Source organism: Epinephelus lanceolatus, chromosome 15 (genome assembly GCF_041903045.1).
Source record: "Epinephelus lanceolatus isolate andai-2023 chromosome 15, ASM4190304v1, whole genome shotgun sequence".
Lineage (NCBI taxonomy): Eukaryota > Metazoa > Chordata > Actinopteri > Perciformes > Serranidae > Epinephelus > Epinephelus lanceolatus.
Window position 1 is genome coordinate 8675909 of NC_135748.1, and position 19948 is coordinate 8695856.

Below are 19948 nucleotides of genomic sequence, written 5' to 3' on the forward strand. Positions count from 1 at the left end.
AGTACTGGAACCTGTATTTACATGTCATATGACGTTCCTTTTTTCTTTTTTTTACTGTTTTGCTGCTCCTGTTAAACTGAAAGTGAAGAATAGTCTTTTGAGTATGTAAGCTGTATGTAAAAATACGTCAGAGTTAGGCAAACAGATAGCGCACCAATGAAAAGTAAGTACAACCCACCGCTTTCAGAATCACATTCATGATTGGCCAGAGTAGATATCAATCACAACTTCATCCATTCGCTTCCCTGGCAACGGCCTCGTACCCGGAAGTTGTTGTCTTCGCCGCGAAATATCAACAGCTCAACTCTGGAGCGGTAGAAATGTCGTTGAAAATGTGTTTAAATAATAGTGTGTACAGGACTGAAGCGTGACAGCTGAGTGTATAGAACGTTTGGTGTTATGTGTGTAGTGTGGGGAGGCTGTCATGCAGCGCAGTAAAGTGGCTGTGAGTGTGGAAGTGAAGCAGGTGATCGGAACGCTATGCAGACTGTTGGCGGCCACCGGCCTGGAGTCTGTGCCCGCACCGGAGAACTTCAGACGGGCTAAATTCGGCGGTGGACCCGAGGTGGTACGTCCATCATTTGTTGTCACTGTGATACACTGTGTGTGTGATAGCTATTTGACAGCTTTAGTTTCCAGGTACTTGATTTTACACACAAAAAAAATTGAATAACAAGTGTCAAGGATAAGATACAAAAAGTTGAGCCTAAATGAACTATGAGTGAGTATTACTGTGTTGAATAGCATTATATTTTAATGTCCCCATCTGCTGGTGAGCTTCACAATAAGAGCATGCATAGATATGATATGATATGATATTCCACCACAGAAGAGACTTGATAATCACTAAAATTAGGTGGGGAAAAATGTGAATATATCGATATCGGGATTGGTTATCAGCCTAAGTTATTATGTATCAGCATATCGAGCATCCCTAATACTGATTAGTGTATTATGCCAAAATCTGACTGCCTCCAACCTAACCAACATACCAGTATTAGTTTAAAATATTCTTACACAGTGTTAGCAGATTGTGCACACAGGATTGATAAAGGCTCTCATAATATACCATATTTACACTGATATATTATGATGAGAGGTCGCTCGCTCTGCTCTAGCTGTGTTAAGACATAAATCTTAGTGCAGGGGCAGACGTAACAATTTTGTGCAATTTGTAAGGGGTGAGGATCAGTCAGACCCACTTTTACCCAATTCACAACACCCCTGAAAATCAACAGTGTGTCATCTTATAAAGAGGTAGCAAAGGTCTGACTCTTCCATTTTTTAAATAGTATGCATTGTTATCCTGCGCTTTCAGAGCTCTTCCTAACAGACAGTGTACTGTACTGTACATACTGACATACCATACAGACAATCTTTCTGCTTGCTATTGTTTCCCAGGAGGATCAGTTTTGGCAGCTCCTTGCCAACATCCTTAAGGTATCTGGCATTGTTTCCTGTGAGGCTAGTACACAGCTAGGAGGAGGTAAGTAACATTGTTTATTTGTGTAAGGCTTTTCATGCTATTTGTCCAGGACTTTACTGATTTCCACTAAGATGCTTTTTTTATGCCTCCGTGCTGGCCATAGTCAAGGCCGGAGGCATTATGTTTTTGGGTTGTACATCCATGTACCTACATACGTCCATCCCATCCTTGCGAACACAATATCTCAAGAACGCCTCGAGGGCATTTCTTCAAATTTGGCACAAAGGTTGACTCTGACTCAAGGATGAACTGATTGGGCATATGTAAAGGTCAGTGAGACCTTGCATTTGTCCTACTCTTGTAAACGCAATATTTCAAGAACACCTCAAGGGAATTTATTTAAATTTGATACAAACGGCTACTTGGACTGAAGAATAAACTGATTAGAACTTTGTAGTCAAAGGTCAAGGTCACTGTGACCTCACAAAATATGTTTTTGGCCATAACTCAATAATGAATATGCTAATTATGACAAAAATAAATGTCTAATAGGAAAAAAAATGAAGTGATGACATTTTATATCCTAAAGGTCAAAGGTCAGCTTTACTGTAACATCATAATGTTCTTTTGGCCATTATTCAACGTCATATCTCAGGGACAGAGGGGGAGACATTTGGTCAGGTACTGAATTGGTGACACTAATCTTGGGTGCCCACCTTGAAACTGTGCTGATTGTATAGATCCTCTGGATGTATACTGTAAAAGAAACTTGACTGGTGTGCAGAGGCATACAACCACGGGGCGGTAATTCTAGTTCTCCATGATTTGAAAACAGCCCACTGGCCGAATGTGAATTCCCAAAAACGATCAATTCTTTATCGTTATACATAAAAATTGAAAGTCTTGAAATTGTATATGGTAAAGCACTCAAAATGACACATTGTCCAATATGCAAAATCTGTTCTGTGGGCTCATAAAACATTTCTCTCAGCATTTACTTAATGTTGTGACTTTTCGGACCACAGCAAACAAATTTACTGTTGGCACTTTGTAGCGCTAAACAAGAACAAAAATAAGGCTACGCTGTTGTACACACATCATTGGACCAAACTGACTGACATTTCTTGAAGAGATGAACATAGGGAAGAAAATAATTAAGTGAACTTGCTGAGTGACTGAATGTGTTTGCTCTGTCTCTGCGCAGCCACAGAGTGCAGGAAGCTGGTGGCTGCCGGCCTCTGGCAGACTGGCTACCATGCTGACTGGATGTATGGGAGGGAGGAAGGAGAAGGAGGGGAGGGAGGGAGATTCTTAAGCAGAGACCTCCTTCTGGCACTGGGCTGGCTGCTCGCTACAGGACAACTGGAGAAACTGCTGTCTAAGAGAGTACAGAAACTGGACAAAACACTCCTCTCACCTACACCTGTAAATACCACTGGTACACCATCACATTATACTGGTAAACCTAATTCTGTATGTGAATTTGTATAATTTTATATCTGTGATCTCTCATTCTCTTTCTGTCTGTTAGGTGAACCTTCAGCTTTCTAGTGAGCTCCAGTTAGACCCAGCATGTCTGAGGAAACTTCAGTGGCTTGTTGGTTGTCTGAGACACCAGGGGCGGACCTTGCTGTCCATGCAAGAAGAGCGAACTTGCCTACTCCACGCTGTGAGAAAATCCCCTTTTTTCTAACTTTTGTCACATGCTGCCATTCTGCATTTGTCTGTCACTGCAGTGGAAAACATTTCTCAAAGTTCAACATATTATTAGAAGTTTGGGAGCGTATGTGCAAGATGACTGCACGTGACACAATCCTCCACTCCAAACTGGAGCCAAAGTGAACAAGACCTTTTCTTCCCTAAAAAGACAGAAAAGGCCCATTAATGCACACTCACTGTTAAACATCTCTTTTATTACTGTTAAGTATTTGTCTGCATAAAATCAGATTTTCTTTCATATTTATTGGAATAAGTTACATTCAAGTCTCCAAAAAAAATGTTCTCAGGTTTTCTCTGCCAGCCTTCCCTCCTCTGTATCTTCCCCCTCCTCTGGTCAAAGCTCCACAGTGCTAAGGAAGGTAAGAGTGTTTGTGCTGTTATTAAAATGAGTTATAAACATGATCTGCCTATAGTTAGAGCCAGAATTAGTGTATATAACAAAACAACTTTTGCATCACTCTAGATTGACATTTGTCACAATTCTGTGCTGGCGGGAGTCACTCACTGAGTACACACATGGAAGACAGCTGTGATGGAGGTAGTCAGTGGAGGGATAGTGATGTGTTAAACCTCACAAGTATTTGGGGTGACACTTCTGTACAAGCAAAACTTAAGTAGTATCCTAACCTGTCTGTGTTTGAAATGATATGGAAACGTATGGCTGAACAGGGCAACAGAAGAACATGGCTGCAATTTCACAGAAAAATTAGGAGCCTTAAAGCCAAGTTTTAAGAAGCTTATGACTCAAACTGATGAAGCAGTTGTGATTGGATCACCTGCCTGTTTTAGCTTGAAGCCAGTCATATCACAATCCCAAAACTCACCACTTACCATTGGGCTCTTACTCCACATCCACACACACCTCGCACAGGAGTATCAGCAGTTGCTCCACAAATAGCCATTCCCCCGTCCTCATCCTTGTTATCATCTTCTCGCAAATTCACTGGCTTCCACTGCATCAGCTAATAAATGAAACCATGAACGCTGACTTCAGCAGCCTCCACTTGTATGCAACAGCATGCTGCACATGAAGTCTTTGTTATTGTTCTTTTACATTTGCAGGTTAGTTCAGGACCATGACCAGTTCACACTGGAATCTGATGTTGGCCACATTTATAAAAAGTAATGTTAAAAACCAAGTAAAAACTAGAATTATCGCATCGTGGTTGTATGCCTCTGTGCACCAGTCATATTTCGTTTACACCCATGCCTGTGAAAACGGATGCTTCACACACATCTTCCCCCATGGCAGCACAGAAGGACTATACAATCAGCACAGTTTCATGGTATCCAAGATTAGTGTCACCAATTAAGTATCTGACCAAATGTTTCCCCTTTCTATTCTTGAGATATGATGTTGAATAATGGCCAGAAAAGTGTTTTATGCAGAATATTATGAAGTCACAGTGAACTTGACCTTTGACCTATGGGTTATTAAATGTCGCCACTTCATTATTTTATTCTATTAGACATTTGCGTGAAGTGTTGTCATAATTAGCATAAAAATTCTGACCTTAAAGCAACACAGTGGAGTTTTTTGAGCCCTCAAAATATATATCCAAGATCCTTGTGATGGTACATCAACTCACACACAAAAAGGACTACAAAATTTGGCTGCTTTACGACATATGTCATATCCCTTGTGTCAACCGCGATCATAAATCATAATAGCGGTGAATGAGAGACTGTGGACAGAGCAGATTGAAATATGGCTTTCTACATGCTGATCACATGTATTGATAAAGTATTGGCTTGGCTGGCAGAGGTTTTATCGCACTTGCTCACAGTAACAAGTGTTGTTGTTGTCAACTAGAGTAATCTTGAAGTTATATTCCCTCCATCTCAACCGCGGCCTCTCTGCTGTTGTCTGACTTCACTCTGTTGAGTTTGTGTGTGTGTGTGTGTGTGTGTGTGTGTGTGTGTGTGTGTGTGTGTGTGTGTGTGTGCGCGTGCGCACTCATGTGCACTGTAAGGAGGAAATCAGCCCTGACATGCAGAGAGCAACTCATTTCTGAGTTTTGAAAATGAATAAATAAATAAAGCAATCGGCCTAATCATGTGTGTACAAGCCTACTTTACCTGTTCCGAAGACATGATGATCGCGCATTACACGGCCAGCTTCAGGAAGTTCACCGGTATTGTTGGCTTGTCAACAAATGCAGGTGCAGAAATATTCTTGTGACAGTTGTAACAGACAATACCGTTTTTCATCTGTAGGGTAACCCCGTGAGGTAAAAAGCACAATCCTCCATTGTGTTGCTTTAACCAGTGACCGTTGACAAAATTCTAATCAGTTTATTTTTCAGTCTGAGTGGACGTTTGTGCCAAATATAAAGAAATTCCCTAGAGATATCATGTTCACAAGGATGTGACAGAGGTAATTGTAAATGCCTCCAGCCACTGCTGTTGCCAGTGCAGAGCCATAAAAACGGATACATCCAATAGATCAGAACTGAGCACTAAGCACCAGAGAATTTTTCTTGCAAATAAGTTATAGTTGCTCTGTTGTTGCAAGTCTCTATTATTGTTTGCGTAATGTCTTTATCTTATAAAATGCAGTGTTAATGTACCATCTAAGAGTACATCTATGCTGTGTCAATACAATATGCCTTGGGTTGTCTTCAAGGCTATAATGTGAAATGTGTATGTGTGTTATAGGACTGTGTTTGTATGCGGCAGCTGTGTGACCTTCTAGAAGCTTATCTGAGCTGGAAACAGGTGGAAAAAGTCTTCTGGACCTGGATGGTGAGTTAGAAACATGAATACAGGAAAACAGCAACACAATTCAACACAGAGGTGATCTCCAACATTGGGATTCATGATTTTTATAAATATTTCAATTAAAAAAAAGGTGCAGATTCCTTAATGTGGCATATAGCCTGTTGTCATAAAAGAATTGTGTCTGTCAATTTTTGAAAAAGTAAATTCATATCTAAGAGCACGTGTGACTGGCTTTGGACTCTGACATATATTTTTTTTCTTTGACCCAGTTATATTATTATTCACAGCCAACAGATCTGCTAATTTTTCCTCTCAGTGTCCTTAAACATGGCAGCAGCCACGTGTGCCAGGAAATGTGATGCGAAGCGTGTGTGTGTGTGTGTAGGACAGTGTGATGGATTGCCATCTGACAGATCCTGGTGTCAAGAAGCCTACACATGCACTCAAGGGGAGCGTAAGAGTGTGTCACCATGGAAACCAGGGGCTCGAGAAATTGGAGGAGATGCTGTTAAGACTGCCTACAGGCCAGGTGTGCAACACACACACACACACACACACACACACACACACATTTTCATTCCTACAGAGGCCGTTGCCTAATGGTTGTTACGGTCGTTTTGGAGAAATGCAGTTGTTGAAGTTGTTGAAATTGAAAGTGGGGGAGTTAAGTGCTGAAACAATTTCCAGAAAAACAGCATTTTATCCACCCAACACTTCTGAGCAGCGTCTGTGGTTATAGCAATCAGCACAAACACACTCCTCAGAGTCAACAGTAAATCACTCAAGAAAACATCTTTACAGGGAAATTTCTCAGGATATGTTATATCTCTGGTCAAAAGCTACCGAACTATAGAACGCCTCAAGGCCAGGGGATCTTCCGATACAGATAAAGATTGAGCCTATAAGAGAGCAGTGTGCACAGATAGACATTCCCTAGAGGACAAAAAGGCCAAATGCCAAACATCCTCAAGAGTTTGATTCCAGCTGTTCACAAACAATACTTATACACTGGCACATCCTAAAAGCGATCCTTCTTTTCCAAACCCCTATTGATGTAATTCAGACAAGCATACAGCTTAGAAGACCATCTTGTCTGCTTATATCTTACCAAACAACTGCTGTCCACCTCAATACCATCTCCCCCTACTGTCTTTTATCAGTGTGGGTGCTGTGCATCCATGCACAAGGAAATGATTCCAAATCCTGTGGTATATTTAGTGCAGTAACACTAATGTTATTTATATACTGAAATGTCCCTGCAGTTTGGTGTATGTCAGTAAAACTAAATGAGCTCGAAGACTGAGGATTGTGAAACATAAGATTGTTACTCAGATTTTTATTGTAAGTGACAACATTATGGACAGGATCCCTACAGAGACCTTTTTGTTAAAGAGTAAGATCCCTTTGTTTACACAGAAAGTATGGAGCTTTATCCCTATCTTTATTCAAGAGAGCGGTCTATCAGTTTGAGAGCATTATTTATTGATTTCACGCTCAAAAACCCTGCCCTCGCACTCAGATAGCCTCTGCTTGCGCTTGGATCTAATCTGTTTCTGCTCAGACTGTGTGCTCGCACTCAGATACAATGTTGCTCGCACAGATTTCCTGCTCGAGCTTCGGCTTTTCTCCTTGCGCTCAAACTGTTTCTGTGCACTCGTGGAATTTCTGCTTTCAGATTTCTGCCCTGCGCTTGGATTTATTTGTGTAACAACCCTGTCAAAATCCCCCAACCAATAGCATGCCAGATTTACTGTTGACCAATGAAATGATCCCTGCCTCCTGTATTAGAGCGTCCTGTCCGGTTGGGTACTCTTTAACCGGGTTCATCCACTCCCACCCTCTTCCCCTGTCGGGAGTTATTTTTCAACAGTCACCGGCTCACTATACATTATCCCTTACATATATATATATATACATATATATTTAAGCAATATCTCACGAGAGTTGTACTGTATAATGTCACAACCTTGAGTGTGATATTGCTTTTATACAACAGGTCAACAACATCTTAAACAGCAATGCTGAGTAAGGAAATGTTAACAAAAGGTGATGAAATAAATTATTTAAGTATGTTATGTAGCTCCGCGAAAAAAAAAAACACAGTTCCCCCAGTCTGTTGCCAGGCAACGCAGCACACACGCCTGGAACTCACTCGCTACTTTGTATTTTCATTGATCTGCAACTGTGTAACTTCGTCCAGTTCGGCTGATGAAACGTTGGCAAACCTGGATGTTGGCACGGATTCAAACACACCTGGAGGTCTGCACAGAAGAGTCCTGGCTTTCGTTTTCCTCGTCCTCTCCTGACGACCACTCATAATTTAATTCAAATGTAATTTTGGGGAAAATATCCATCTTCTTGGTGTAACGCTATAGTGTCAGTTTGCGTCAATGTAGCGAGTGTGACAGTTGGTTAATTAACGGTTGTATTTATATTTATGACACCTGTGAGCGGAGTGCTTTTACTGTTACATGTCCCAGTGATGTTATACTCTATATCAGCACTCACGGAATGCCTCTCGTCCAATCAAATTACTTGGTCGGAATTAACCGTTGTATAATACATGTACATATATATATATATATATATATACATATATATATATATATGTATATATATATATACAGTACAGGCCAAAAGTTTGGACACACCTTCTCATTCAATGCGTTTTCTTTATTTTCATGACTATTTACATTGTAGATTCTCACTGAAGGCATCAAAACTATGAATGAACACATGTGGAGTTATGTACTTAACAAAAAAAGGTGAAATAACTGAAAACATGTTTTATATTCTAGTTTCTTCAAAATAGCCACCCTTTGCTCTGATTACTGCTTTGCACACTGTTGGCATTCTCTCCATGAGCTTCAAGAGGTAGTCACCTGAAATGGTTTTCCAACAGTCTTGAAGGAGTTCCCAGAGGTGTTTAGCACTTGTTGGCCCCTTTGCCTTCACTCTGCGGTCCAGCTCACCCCAAACCATCTCGATTGGGTTCAGGTCCGGTGACTGTGGAGGCCAGGTCATCTGCCGCAGCACTCCATCACTCTCCTTCTTGGTCAAATAGCCCTTACACAGCCTGGAGGTGTGTTTGGGGTCATTGTCCTGTTGAAAAATAAATGATCGTCCAACTAAACGCAAACCGGATGGGATGGCATGTCGCTGCAGGATGCTGTGGTAGCCATGCTGGTTCAGTGTGCCTTCAATTTTGAATAAATCCCCAACAGTGTCACCAGCAAAACACCCCCACACCATCACACCTCCTCCTCCATGCTTCACAGTGGGAACCAGGCATGTGGAATCCATCCGTTCACCTTTTCTGCGTCTCACAAAGACACGGCGGTTGGAACCAAAGATCTCAAATTTGGACTCATCAGACCAAAGCACAGATTTCCACTGGTCTAATGTCCATTCCTTGTGTTTCTTGGCCCAAACAAATCTCTTCTGCTTGTTGCCTCTCCTTAGCAGTGGTTTCCTAGCAGCTATTTGACCATGAAGGCCTGATTGGCGCAGTCTCCTCTTAACAGTTGTTCTAGAGATGGGTCTGCTGCTAGAACTCTGTGTGGCATTCATCTGGTCTCTGATCTGAGCTGCTGTTAACTTGCCATTTCTGAGGCTGGTGACTCGGATGAACTTATCCTCAGAAGCAGAGGTGACTCTTGGTCTTCCTTTCCTGGGTCGGTCCTCATGTGCGCCAGTTTCGTTGTAGCGCTTGATGGTTTTTGCGACTCCACTTGGGGACACATTTAAAGTTTTTGCAATTTTCCAGACTGACTGACCTTCATTTCTTAAAGTAATGATGGCCACTCGTTTTTCTTTAGTTAGCTGATTGGTTCTTGCCATAATATGAATTTTAACAGTTGTCCAATAGGGCTGTCGGCTGTGTATTAACCTGACTTGTGCACAACACAACTGATGGTCCCAACCCTATTGATAAAGCAAGAAATTCCACTAATTAACCCTGATAAGGCACACCTGTGAAGTGGAAACCATTTCAGGTGACTACCTCTTGAAGCTCATCGAGAGAATGCCAAGAGTGTGCAAAGCAGTAATCAGAGCAAAGGGTGGCTATTTTGAAGAAACTAGAATATAAAACATGTTTTCAGTTATTTCACCTTTTTTTTGTTAAGTACATAACTCCACGTGTTCATTCATAGTTTTGATGCCTTCAGTGAGAATCTACAATGTAAATAGTCATAAAAATAAAGAAAACGCATTGAATGAGAAGGTGTGTCCAAACTTTTGGCCTGTACTGTATATACTGTGTGTGTGTATATATATATATATATATATATATATATATATATATATACATAAATACATACATACATACATACGGCGCACGTGTGTAAATTAACAGTCCCTTTATTCCAAAAGTGGTAAAGAAAGCAAGGGAAGAACATTTAATAAAGCCCTGGAGGGTGGGAGTGGATGAACCCGGTTAAAGAGTACCCGCCCAGACGGGATGCTCTAATACTAAAGTAGTGCTGCACGATTTGATAAAAATGTGCGATTGCGATTTGAATGGACAATATCGCGATTTGTGAGTGCAATTACAATATAATACATAAATGGTATCATTAGTCTTCTTGCTTGATTCAGTGTTTCCCCTACATTATATTAGGGGGGCACTGACCTGACCTGTCATAGTTACATAGTTACATATGGACAGTGTAAATAACCATCAACAGACAGAGCACAGTCAAACACGCTGCTCGCACAGCAGCGCAGCATGACACAGTACACACAGTGGAGCGAGCCTGTGTTGCGTTCAGGTGTTGTCACGTAAATGACAAATTCCAGCACGCCATAGCACAACACAGCAGCATGTCAAGTGGGCTGAAACCGAGCAAAATTGCTCAATTTTTCATTCGTTATTATATAGTTTGTTATGGAGTCCGTGATTTCCCCGTGACACTTACAAATGTTTGCATAATTGTGCTTTGTTGTTTTATGAGGCTCTGGCGGCTTTCAGTTGTCTCTTTGTCTTTAACGTTATTCGGCTCGGCTTTGTCTCACATGCATTCTTCCTACTTTTCTCTGTGCTGTCTCGAGTGCTGATATAGATTGGTCGTGTTGCTGCAGGACGTGGCGACTTAAACTTTTAAACTTCTACACAGCATGTCTTTCTGTTCAACGCCGCCGTACCTGAATCCAAAGTATCGCCATGTAGACGTTGCATTTTTTCCGCCACCAACTCAGCCTGTTCATGGTCGTGCTCATGCTCTTCTTCGGCGTCTGTGTTGGTCACTGCTGCATGCCGGCTGCACACAGCAGGATAGGAGGCAGGATTCATTTCATTGGTCAACAGTAAATCTGGCATTCTATTGGTTGGGAAATTTTGGCAGGGTTGTTACACAAATAAATCCAAGCGCAGGGCAGAAATCTGAAAGCAGAAATTCCACGAGTGCACAGAAACAGTTTGAGCGCGAGGAGAAAAGCCGAAGCTCGAGCAGGAAATCTGTGCGAGCAACATGGTATCTGAGTGTGAGCAACATTGTATCTGAGTGCGAGCAACCTGGTATCTGAGTGTGAGCACACAGTTTGAACAACAGTTTGATCCAAGCGCAAGCAGAGGCTATTTGAGTGCGAGGGCAGGGTTTTTGAGTGTGAAATCAATAAATAATGCTCTCAAACTGATAGATCACTCTCTTGAATAAAGATAGGGATAAAGCTCCATAAGAAAGAGCCCCAAAGTCACTATCTCTAAACCAGCCTGACTGCAGTTAACTGTAACAATAATTCGAGTGCGTAGAGATCCAGCATATTTTTACATCTAACGGAGTGAATAAGGGGCCGGACACATGCTGCATCTCTAACCGCCTGGAAAATGCGAGGTTGGGTGCTGGGTGCTATTCTTGTTCTTTATTCTGTGACTGCTTTCAAGAGCATGTTGGCAGGTAGCGTCTGAGGTTGCTAAGCACTGTATCCTAGCCCATTTACCTGAAATCCTGAGTGCTGTTAGATAGATAGACACAGACTGATATTTACGGAAGAAGGGACAGATATCTGTCGGCTGTGATTGGTTGGTCCATGTCACATGACAAGTGGTGTGCGCTGCTGGATTCCACAAGTCTATTTATCTCAGGTTACAGCTGTTCTGCCCTGAAAAATAGTAGACGCTAGGGAACGTGTGAGCGCCGTGACAGCGTCACTTTGGCGTTTGAGCACGCCTCCTGCACGTCTAGAGTTGGTGATTGTTTGAACAGTGGACAGACGAACCAAGATGGGTTTTGGTGTGCAGTTGGCTACCATCTCTAGCATAGTAACGTTAGGTTACTCTACTGTATCTCTTATTCTATGTCATCTTTTCATCATATGCCCCAGAAAGGACAAAGGAGAGGCAGAGAGGATGCTGAGGACAGAGGAGAAGGAGAAGACAGGTTGCAGGGTGGATGGGACACCTCCTGCCTCCCTCCTCTTCCCTCCTCTCTCCCCTGCCTACCCTCCTGCCCTGATGTCTACCGAGCCAGGCTCCAGACTGAGAGGCCAGTCAGACACAGCAGCCACCCAGCAGAAGGGCCCTGCGGTGGGGCCGAGACTCCAGACGAGCTCCCAGCACCCCGGGCTGTGCAGCTGCTTCTTCAAACAGAGTCTCTGCTGCTGGAGAGGAGGGACCGGCAGAGACTGGCCAATAGGATGCAGCTGCAGGAGTTGATTGGCAGGCTGGACGAACTGGTGTTGATACCGCCATAGACTTTTTTTGATCCTCAAACTTCTGACATATAAATTCAGAATAAACAGAATATGGATTTTCATTTTATAGTTTGCCAAAGATTCACTTGACTTTCGGATTAGAAACCAGGGGCCGTATTCACAAAGCTTCCTAGTATAAAGAGTTGCATCTTAGACCTTAAAAGAGCTCCTAAGGTGAAAAACTGTTAGGATGACTTTTAAGATACCTAAAAATTTCTTAAGCAAAGGAGAAAATGGTAGAAACAGGTCAGAGGAATATTCTCCAAATGCTGGATGTCAGTGAGTAAATGAAATGCTACAGAAGATCGTGCAGGGATAATATTGGCGGTCGATCTCATTAGGGATACACACACACATTTCCCACTTAACGCTATAATTCCAGAAATAAAATAATAATCGCAGAGCGAGAGCGCATGACTCACACCTCAGACTCAGCAACAATGGCGACAAAAAAATATGTAGACAAAAGTTAACGTGCAGCACTGTTCCTAAATGTTCTCAATAAAATGTTGAAACTGAGAAGTTTAGACTTTAAAAAGTACTGAAATAAGGTACCGTTTGGTACCGGTACCGAATTCCAGATACCGGTACCGTATCGGTTCAGTTATGAATGGTACCCAACCCTAAGTGTAGCAGTGATGACTGTTTCAACCTTTCAGCAGCAGAGTGATCACACTAACAATGAAAACACTCATGTTGTCACGCAGTTCATTTCATTTCCACTGGGTGTCCACACCTTGCAGGCTCACGTAAGGGCATGTCTGTGACAACAAATCACATCTGTTTGAATGCATCATATCTAGCAACTGGGACAACCACACCTACTCACGTAAAAGCAAGGTAAAAGTTTCAGTCCCTTCCCTGCTCAGAATTGCTCTAAGAACTTTCCTATATCACTTGTAAGCTAAGACTCCTTACTAAAAGTTTTTAGGCTAAGTTAGGAGAGAGCATTCTCAGAATGTCTGTGAATACGGCCCCAGATCTTTTCCCATTTGACAAGGGAATAAACTTTCATCACCTTAAGTTTGTTGTAGCTGAAAATGATATTAACTAGGGCTGAGCTGTATACTCACAGAAGATGAGTATCCAGTACAGATAATGTACAAATATCATCATCATATCCCTACTTGTGATTATGGAAAATCCTACATTGGGTAGCTGTGTTCAATCTCTTACTCTTGTGATCAACAATGAGATGAAGCTCAATCCTGAGATTTCTGTAAATAGTTTTTTAATGAATAAAAATATAGTATCTTCTGATAAGCAAGCCTATCTTCTCCAAGGCAAGCCTTAGCCAGCCCGAATTATATGTTTTATTAATGAGGAACGTCTGAAGTCTGCTTTTAAATGTGGAGACAGTGCCTCCACATTGAAGATGGCTCCACAGAAGAGGAGCCTGATAGCTGAAGGCTTCTGGTTAAGTTCCACAAATTTCCAGTTTAAGATCAACCACTTCTTGATTAAACCACGCCCATTCTGCATACAGATACAGATAATGATGTACCCCTAATCCCCGATATGAACCTTTTATATGAAATTTTTTAACAGTTACAAAGTGCTTAACAAATGGCAGAAACACTAGATTTTTCGGAAATAACTAAACATTAACATGAAGAAAATACAAAATTACTTATATATGCAAGCTGTACTTAATGTTTACAGGTAAAATATACATTTTAGACATTTGTCTTATTCACAAAATGACTTGCAATGTTCTGACAGAATAAAATGAAATTTCTACCCAACAAGATCAGCAGTCAGAGCCACTGTAGATGAATGAGATTACCTGTCCTCTCAGAATGTGGATGAGAGTTGAAGAACTGGACTGTATAAGACATTTTGGTCAGTAGGTAGTTAGCCTAGCTTTGCGTAAAGACTGGAAGCAGGAAGAGGCTGCTAGCCTGGCTATGTCAAAAGTTGTTTGCTTTTTTTGTTTGTTTGTTTGTTTTCCCCCAAAAAATATGTTTTGTATTCAGCTGCCAAAGTCTACTACAGTATTGCTAATAATCGCGCTTTAAGAATGTTGGATGGTGGATTTTTTTAAGCTTTAAAAGGAGATATTCCTCCTGTTTCAAGTCTTCATGCTAAGCTAGGCTAACTGCATCCTGAGTCGAGATCAGTACTGAGCTTGGTCTCAATCTTCTTATCTCACTCTTGAAAAGAAAGCACACAAGCACATCTCCCATTATCTGGAACTATCAATTTATTGTTTTGTACTGTAATTTGAAAGCTACAAATGTCTAAATGTGCTAAATGTGTCTCTAAACAACAATTACATCTTGCTTTTGACTGAAACAAGTCAGATTCAGGTCACAAATGTGATGACTTTAGACTTGACTTTACAAAAGAAAACAAAAAAACAAAAACAAAAAAACAAACTGGCAACTTGACTTTGACAGCAATGACTCTGACTTCACTTGGACTTGAGCCCTTTACCCTGAAAATACTTCATACCTTCCACCCAAGCCCAAAAATGAAAAGGTATATTACATAAAGAGTTTGTCACAAATCAACTGATTTTCCTTTATGTCCTCAATAAATTAACATTTACATCTATTTATTTTATTCAGTTATGAAACACGCAACAACATACAGTATCATTTTAAGGCTTACATAAAATATCTTACACATTTGGAATGAGAAATTATAGAAATATTCCAATATGAGATGAGTAAAATACAACAAGAGAGAACAGAAACATACACAGTTCATTCTGTTGTGGTACTGGTGCAATGGCAGCACTACTTTTTTTATGATCAAGTTATGTCTCACTGTTTTCAGCAAACATATTTTAACAAATACAATTTTTAAAAAGCACTCATGATTTGGTAAATGTAATGTTTTATTACTCTGTTGTTAAAATGGCTTTACAGTTGGTGAAGAGCTCATTGGGACTTGGGACTTAACTCAAAGTTAAGGGCTTGGGCCTTGTAACTTGCAAAACAGTGACTTGGTCCCACCACTGGTTTGAAGTCAAGCACAAGGTTCAGTCATCAAAAACATCTTTATTTTTATTTTTTTTAATCAAATTGAAAAACATTCAATTTCAGCATCATAATACAGTGAAAATGCTACAAAAACTGGGAATAGAATTTTAAGATGCTAGACTTGAGCACTTATAATACAGCAGGTGTTAATGACTTTTGACGTCTACAATATTTTCTTGTCTCAGAAGTTGACGGACTGACAATAACCCAGAGACTTGGTGTATCCTTTTTAAAAAGCTTTTTGCCAGTGAAGGGTCCAGAGGTGGTTTGATTTTCTGTTGTAAAGACTTAATTATCATGAAGAATTAACCACCAGTAGTTTCTGCATGTAGGAGTTGAGCCACTTCTGTCTCTCCATGGAGGTGAGGAGTTTACTCTTCTCTCTGAAGGCAGCATCATCAGCCACCACCATGTTCCTCTTCATCATGCCGGCACCCTGAGACGACCATTCTGCAGGCCACGCCCTCTCCACGCTTAAGAAACACAGACAAAGACTTCAATTAGATAACATTCAGGTATCAGACACTTAAACAATATTATTTTACTGCTGTGTTGTTCATTTAAACTTAAGTTGACAGAACTCGTGACACTTGAAAGTCATAAAATGTGGTCTTTACTTTAAGATGCACTGCTTGATTTTGATATAGCTCCCAACAACACCACAAAGCCCTAAATTTCCTCTGAGAAATGAAACATATTCAACACTTAAATTGATACTGTTACCAATAGAGTACTTCCTTTGCTACCCACAGTTATAGCCATACTTCGGAATATTTTGTGCCATCTTGGCACAATGAACTGCCAGCTTCATAAATTCACTGCACTCAGCTTCACCACTGTATGAGTTGTAGCCACTGCTGCGGGACTGTGAGCTGCATGCCAAGGACAGTAGAGAGAAGTCACCCGGCCGCACACACGCTCTGACAGGGCTAACTGTTAGCATCACACGGCCAACGTTCCCTAATGGTTATTTACAGGTTTGACAACAATGTTGAGCCGTTTCGGCATAGGTGTGTTTGTTGGGACTGTGTAATGGCTCTGTGTTGGATGTTACTTGCTGCTGCTGTGTTAACTTGTACCAACCAGGTGTTGAACTGACAGCAGCAAGAGAAAGTTTGCTGATCCAGTGGAGAGACAAGACGGTCCGAGATGAGACTCATGGAGCAGACAGGATTAAATGCAGGTATTGGTTGACAGGAGATGTTTCATTACTACTTGGTACTGGGTTATTTCGGTTAATACCTTAAAGGTGTGGAGTAGCAATACCCAGCCATACCCTGATTAAGATCTAATGTGTCAGTTTTTGAACTCAGTAGTTGGTTTTGTTACCTTTGGACAAAGCGAAGTTAGGTGTTTTTCAGCCCATTAAATGAAATATTACCTAAGTAAATAAAATCAAAGGTTCTCCCAGAGGATATGAAATTAGGCCTTGTAAGAGATGTTTGCACAGACAAGGAAATGACAGGAATAAACAGCTTAACTTGCTGCCAACCCCATACATAAAGAGTTTGTTATTGCATAGGTCAATGAGGGACATGTTAGAACACCTCTGTGTCACTGACTGTAAGAATGTGCTGTGGCTGCTTTGTATCTGCGACCAACAGCTCTATGTCTCACTGTCGGTTGGTTGGTTGGTCCGCAAAAACTTCCCCACTTTTTGGCAACTACAGTTTTCACCCTAGGATGTTAACCGTCTTAAATATTTTCTCTCACTATGCAGTTACCTGGCCTCTGCTTTCTCAGGGGCAAAGAGCCACGCCTCCCTCATCAGTCTTGCCTTGCTGTCGGCTGGAGCTCTGAGGCTGGGCGCTGACATCACTGGAATGCTCCAGTTACGGAGAGAGATGGAGGGTAAGAGGACATCCCAGTCATCTAGTTTAGGTTCCTCTGAATCATCAGGATTTCTGGAATCAGAATCATCATATTAAACTTAATAATTCCTGGAGAAACACATTTGATTGAATTATGTAGGTTATTAAAACGGAACAACTTATTAACAGAGAAAAGAAAGAGGTATCGGAGGTACTGGATAGCTCATTCAGTTCAAACATAACAGCCATTTGAGATATAAGATTTAGTGAGTAACCACCTGAGAGGTAGTCCAGGCTGAGGGAAGCCAGATGTCACCAAGGTCATACCCAGAATGCAAAGCAACAGGAAGGACATTCGGGGGAAAGCAGACAGTTCAGACATCCTAAAAAAATGAAACAATTAAAAGGAAAAAAAAGGCTTTCATGACAATAATAATTACATGTTAACTGCGTTGTGTATTTATGATCTTCAAACAATTTATTTACAAAATAAAACAAAATAATGAAAACAGAAAGTATTTTCATTATTGTTAATAAATATCAGTATGTTTGTACAACTAAAAAAGTCAAAATATCTCACACTTCACAGCTACCTTATTGCTATCTTTTATATTAAGATATTACATTACAACACTTTCCACACGGTTCTGTATAATACCAAAAATGACACTTTCTCAACCTTGGGGTTGGTGTCTTTAATTTTGTAAGACTCAGTACACAGTATATTTGAAATAAAATAAAATTGGCTTACAATATTTTACCATTTCTATGTAATGCACTTGGAGCTCTTTCAAAGGTCTCAAAAACAGAGAGGAAAAATGTACTGAAATTCACCTGACCACTCAGAACTTGCTGGTTTTATGAGAATTTTGGAGCCTAAAATGAGCCAGAAATGATTCAGACTGTGTGTATGTGTGTTTGACACAGTCGACAAGTGTTTTTTAACATTTGTGATTTTTTTTTTTTTAACTGATTTTTTAAAAATATTTCAGTGTGAAATTTTACACCACACAAACAGCAAATCAAATTTGCTTCAGTGCGAAATAAACAATAAGACCCAACAGCCTTTGAAAATCCTCTTTTGTTTTTAAGGTTTGTTATACGCTCAGCTGGAACCAAATTCTGTCAACATGGTGACAATCGAGACAGAATTTGTTTCTTCAAATACAAATAGAATTTCTGCGAATAAATTCTAAAGCTGCTTGGGGTAAAAAAAAAATTAATAGACTAACATGTAGCACAGCTGAAAGTAAAATTGGCTTCATGCAAAGCTGTTGGTTACAGGGTTTGTTAAAGCTGTTGTTAGTAAGCCAGTGGTTGGCTGATTTCTTACCTGCTTCTCAGGAAGGACGTGTTCGTCTGTCTGTCTGTTAAAAGTTGGTACCAGCAAGGACCCTCTCAAGGCTGGACCTAAGAGGTTAAAGGTGAGGTGTCACACAAGCAGAGATGCTCCAGGTGAACCACTAATCACAGCAACAGAAATGGCTACTGTATGTGCAGTCAGATACTTTGTTGGTTGCTGCTTCCTATCTACCACTTATTTCTTCTCCCGTCTTCTTGAAGGAGAAATAAGAAAAACCTGGATTTCCGCTTGTGCTTTTTTTGTGTATGGACTGCCAGTTGCTTCTGTAGTGGCTGTGTGCAGGTCTACGGTGGTTGAAAAGTATTGGTTTCTTGACGTACATAGCTACTTATATACCCTGGACTGGAGTGTTTTAACCCCCCATCCCCCTAACCCACCCACACATATACGCAAGCATACACACCCTTCACCAGATCAAACCAACTTTGAGTTTAGCTTACAAGAGGACAGGCCTAGTGGAAGTCCTGTTAGCTTGTTAGTGTCCTGTTTCAAAGAGTCTCAGTCATGGTGCTGTTGTGGAGAGCCCACCATCTTATTACTGGAAATCATTATAGTGCTTGTGTGTGTATATGTGTTCATTCATACCCTGAGGCAGGTTAACGGAACAATGGATGTTTCTCTCGAAGGAATAAACCTTACTGTCTCACTATGTCCAGAGAAAAAAAAACAAGGAAATAAAGATATCCAATACATATCTGATCACTGGCCATGCTACTGCTATGAGAACAGTCATACTGGAGTTCATTTGTTAGATAGGTCCATAGATCCATCATCATACCTTATTGCTCAGGAGCAGATAACGCACATTTAGTGTCAGACTGGTCTGGTGAAACTACAAAGGGCTGCCATACCCTGCTGGAGACTACCCAGTGTTGGGACAGTCCATAATTTAGAAGCCCTAATAGTCTGAAAAATGTTTAATTGGACCCAAAGTCCATTATCCTGAAAACAAACACCCATTGTCCAAAAGATCATTGGAAACAATGAAACAAACAGAAGCACATGGTTAATTATTGTGCCAAATGATGTCATCCATCCCTCAGACTATGGCGAAGGCATGACCTGCCCTACTCTGCTTCTTAATCCTTAGCATATCATGAATTATCATCTGACATCCACAGCAAATTATTCAGGAGATGAAGGCTTACACTGCAATGTCATTCCTTTTTTTTCTAAATCAAAAGCCTGTCTCGCAAAAGTGATTTTTGTTGTTCCAACGCTCATGCAT

General features: G+C 40.9%; 2 protein-coding genes across 2 annotated transcripts; one reads left to right on the forward strand and one right to left on the reverse strand.

The window, feature by feature from the left end:
- The first annotated feature begins 248 nt into the window (after positions 1 to 248).
- Positions 249 to 14828, forward strand: tedc1 (tubulin epsilon and delta complex 1). Its single transcript, XM_033643419.2, has 8 exons — positions 249 to 568; positions 1402 to 1486; positions 2631 to 2851; positions 2958 to 3095; positions 3433 to 3504; positions 5804 to 5890; positions 6252 to 6395; positions 12191 to 14828. Exons 1-8 carry the CDS (start codon positions 425 to 427, stop codon positions 12557 to 12559), a joined length of 1260 nt encoding a protein of 419 aa, XP_033499310.2. The 5' UTR covers positions 249 to 424; the 3' UTR covers positions 12560 to 14828.
- Positions 14829 to 14831: 3 nt separating this feature from the next.
- Positions 14832 to 19001, reverse strand: pth2 (parathyroid hormone 2). The gene is made up of 4 exons (XM_033643656.2): positions 18691 to 19001; positions 17636 to 17740; positions 17271 to 17450; positions 14832 to 16019 (listed from the first exon to the last, which is right to left on the reverse strand). Exons 2-4 carry the CDS (start codon positions 17737 to 17739, stop codon positions 15842 to 15844), a joined length of 462 nt encoding a protein of 153 aa, XP_033499547.1. The 5' UTR covers position 17740; positions 18691 to 19001; the 3' UTR covers positions 14832 to 15841.
- Between the last annotated feature and the right edge of the window lie 947 nt (positions 19002 to 19948).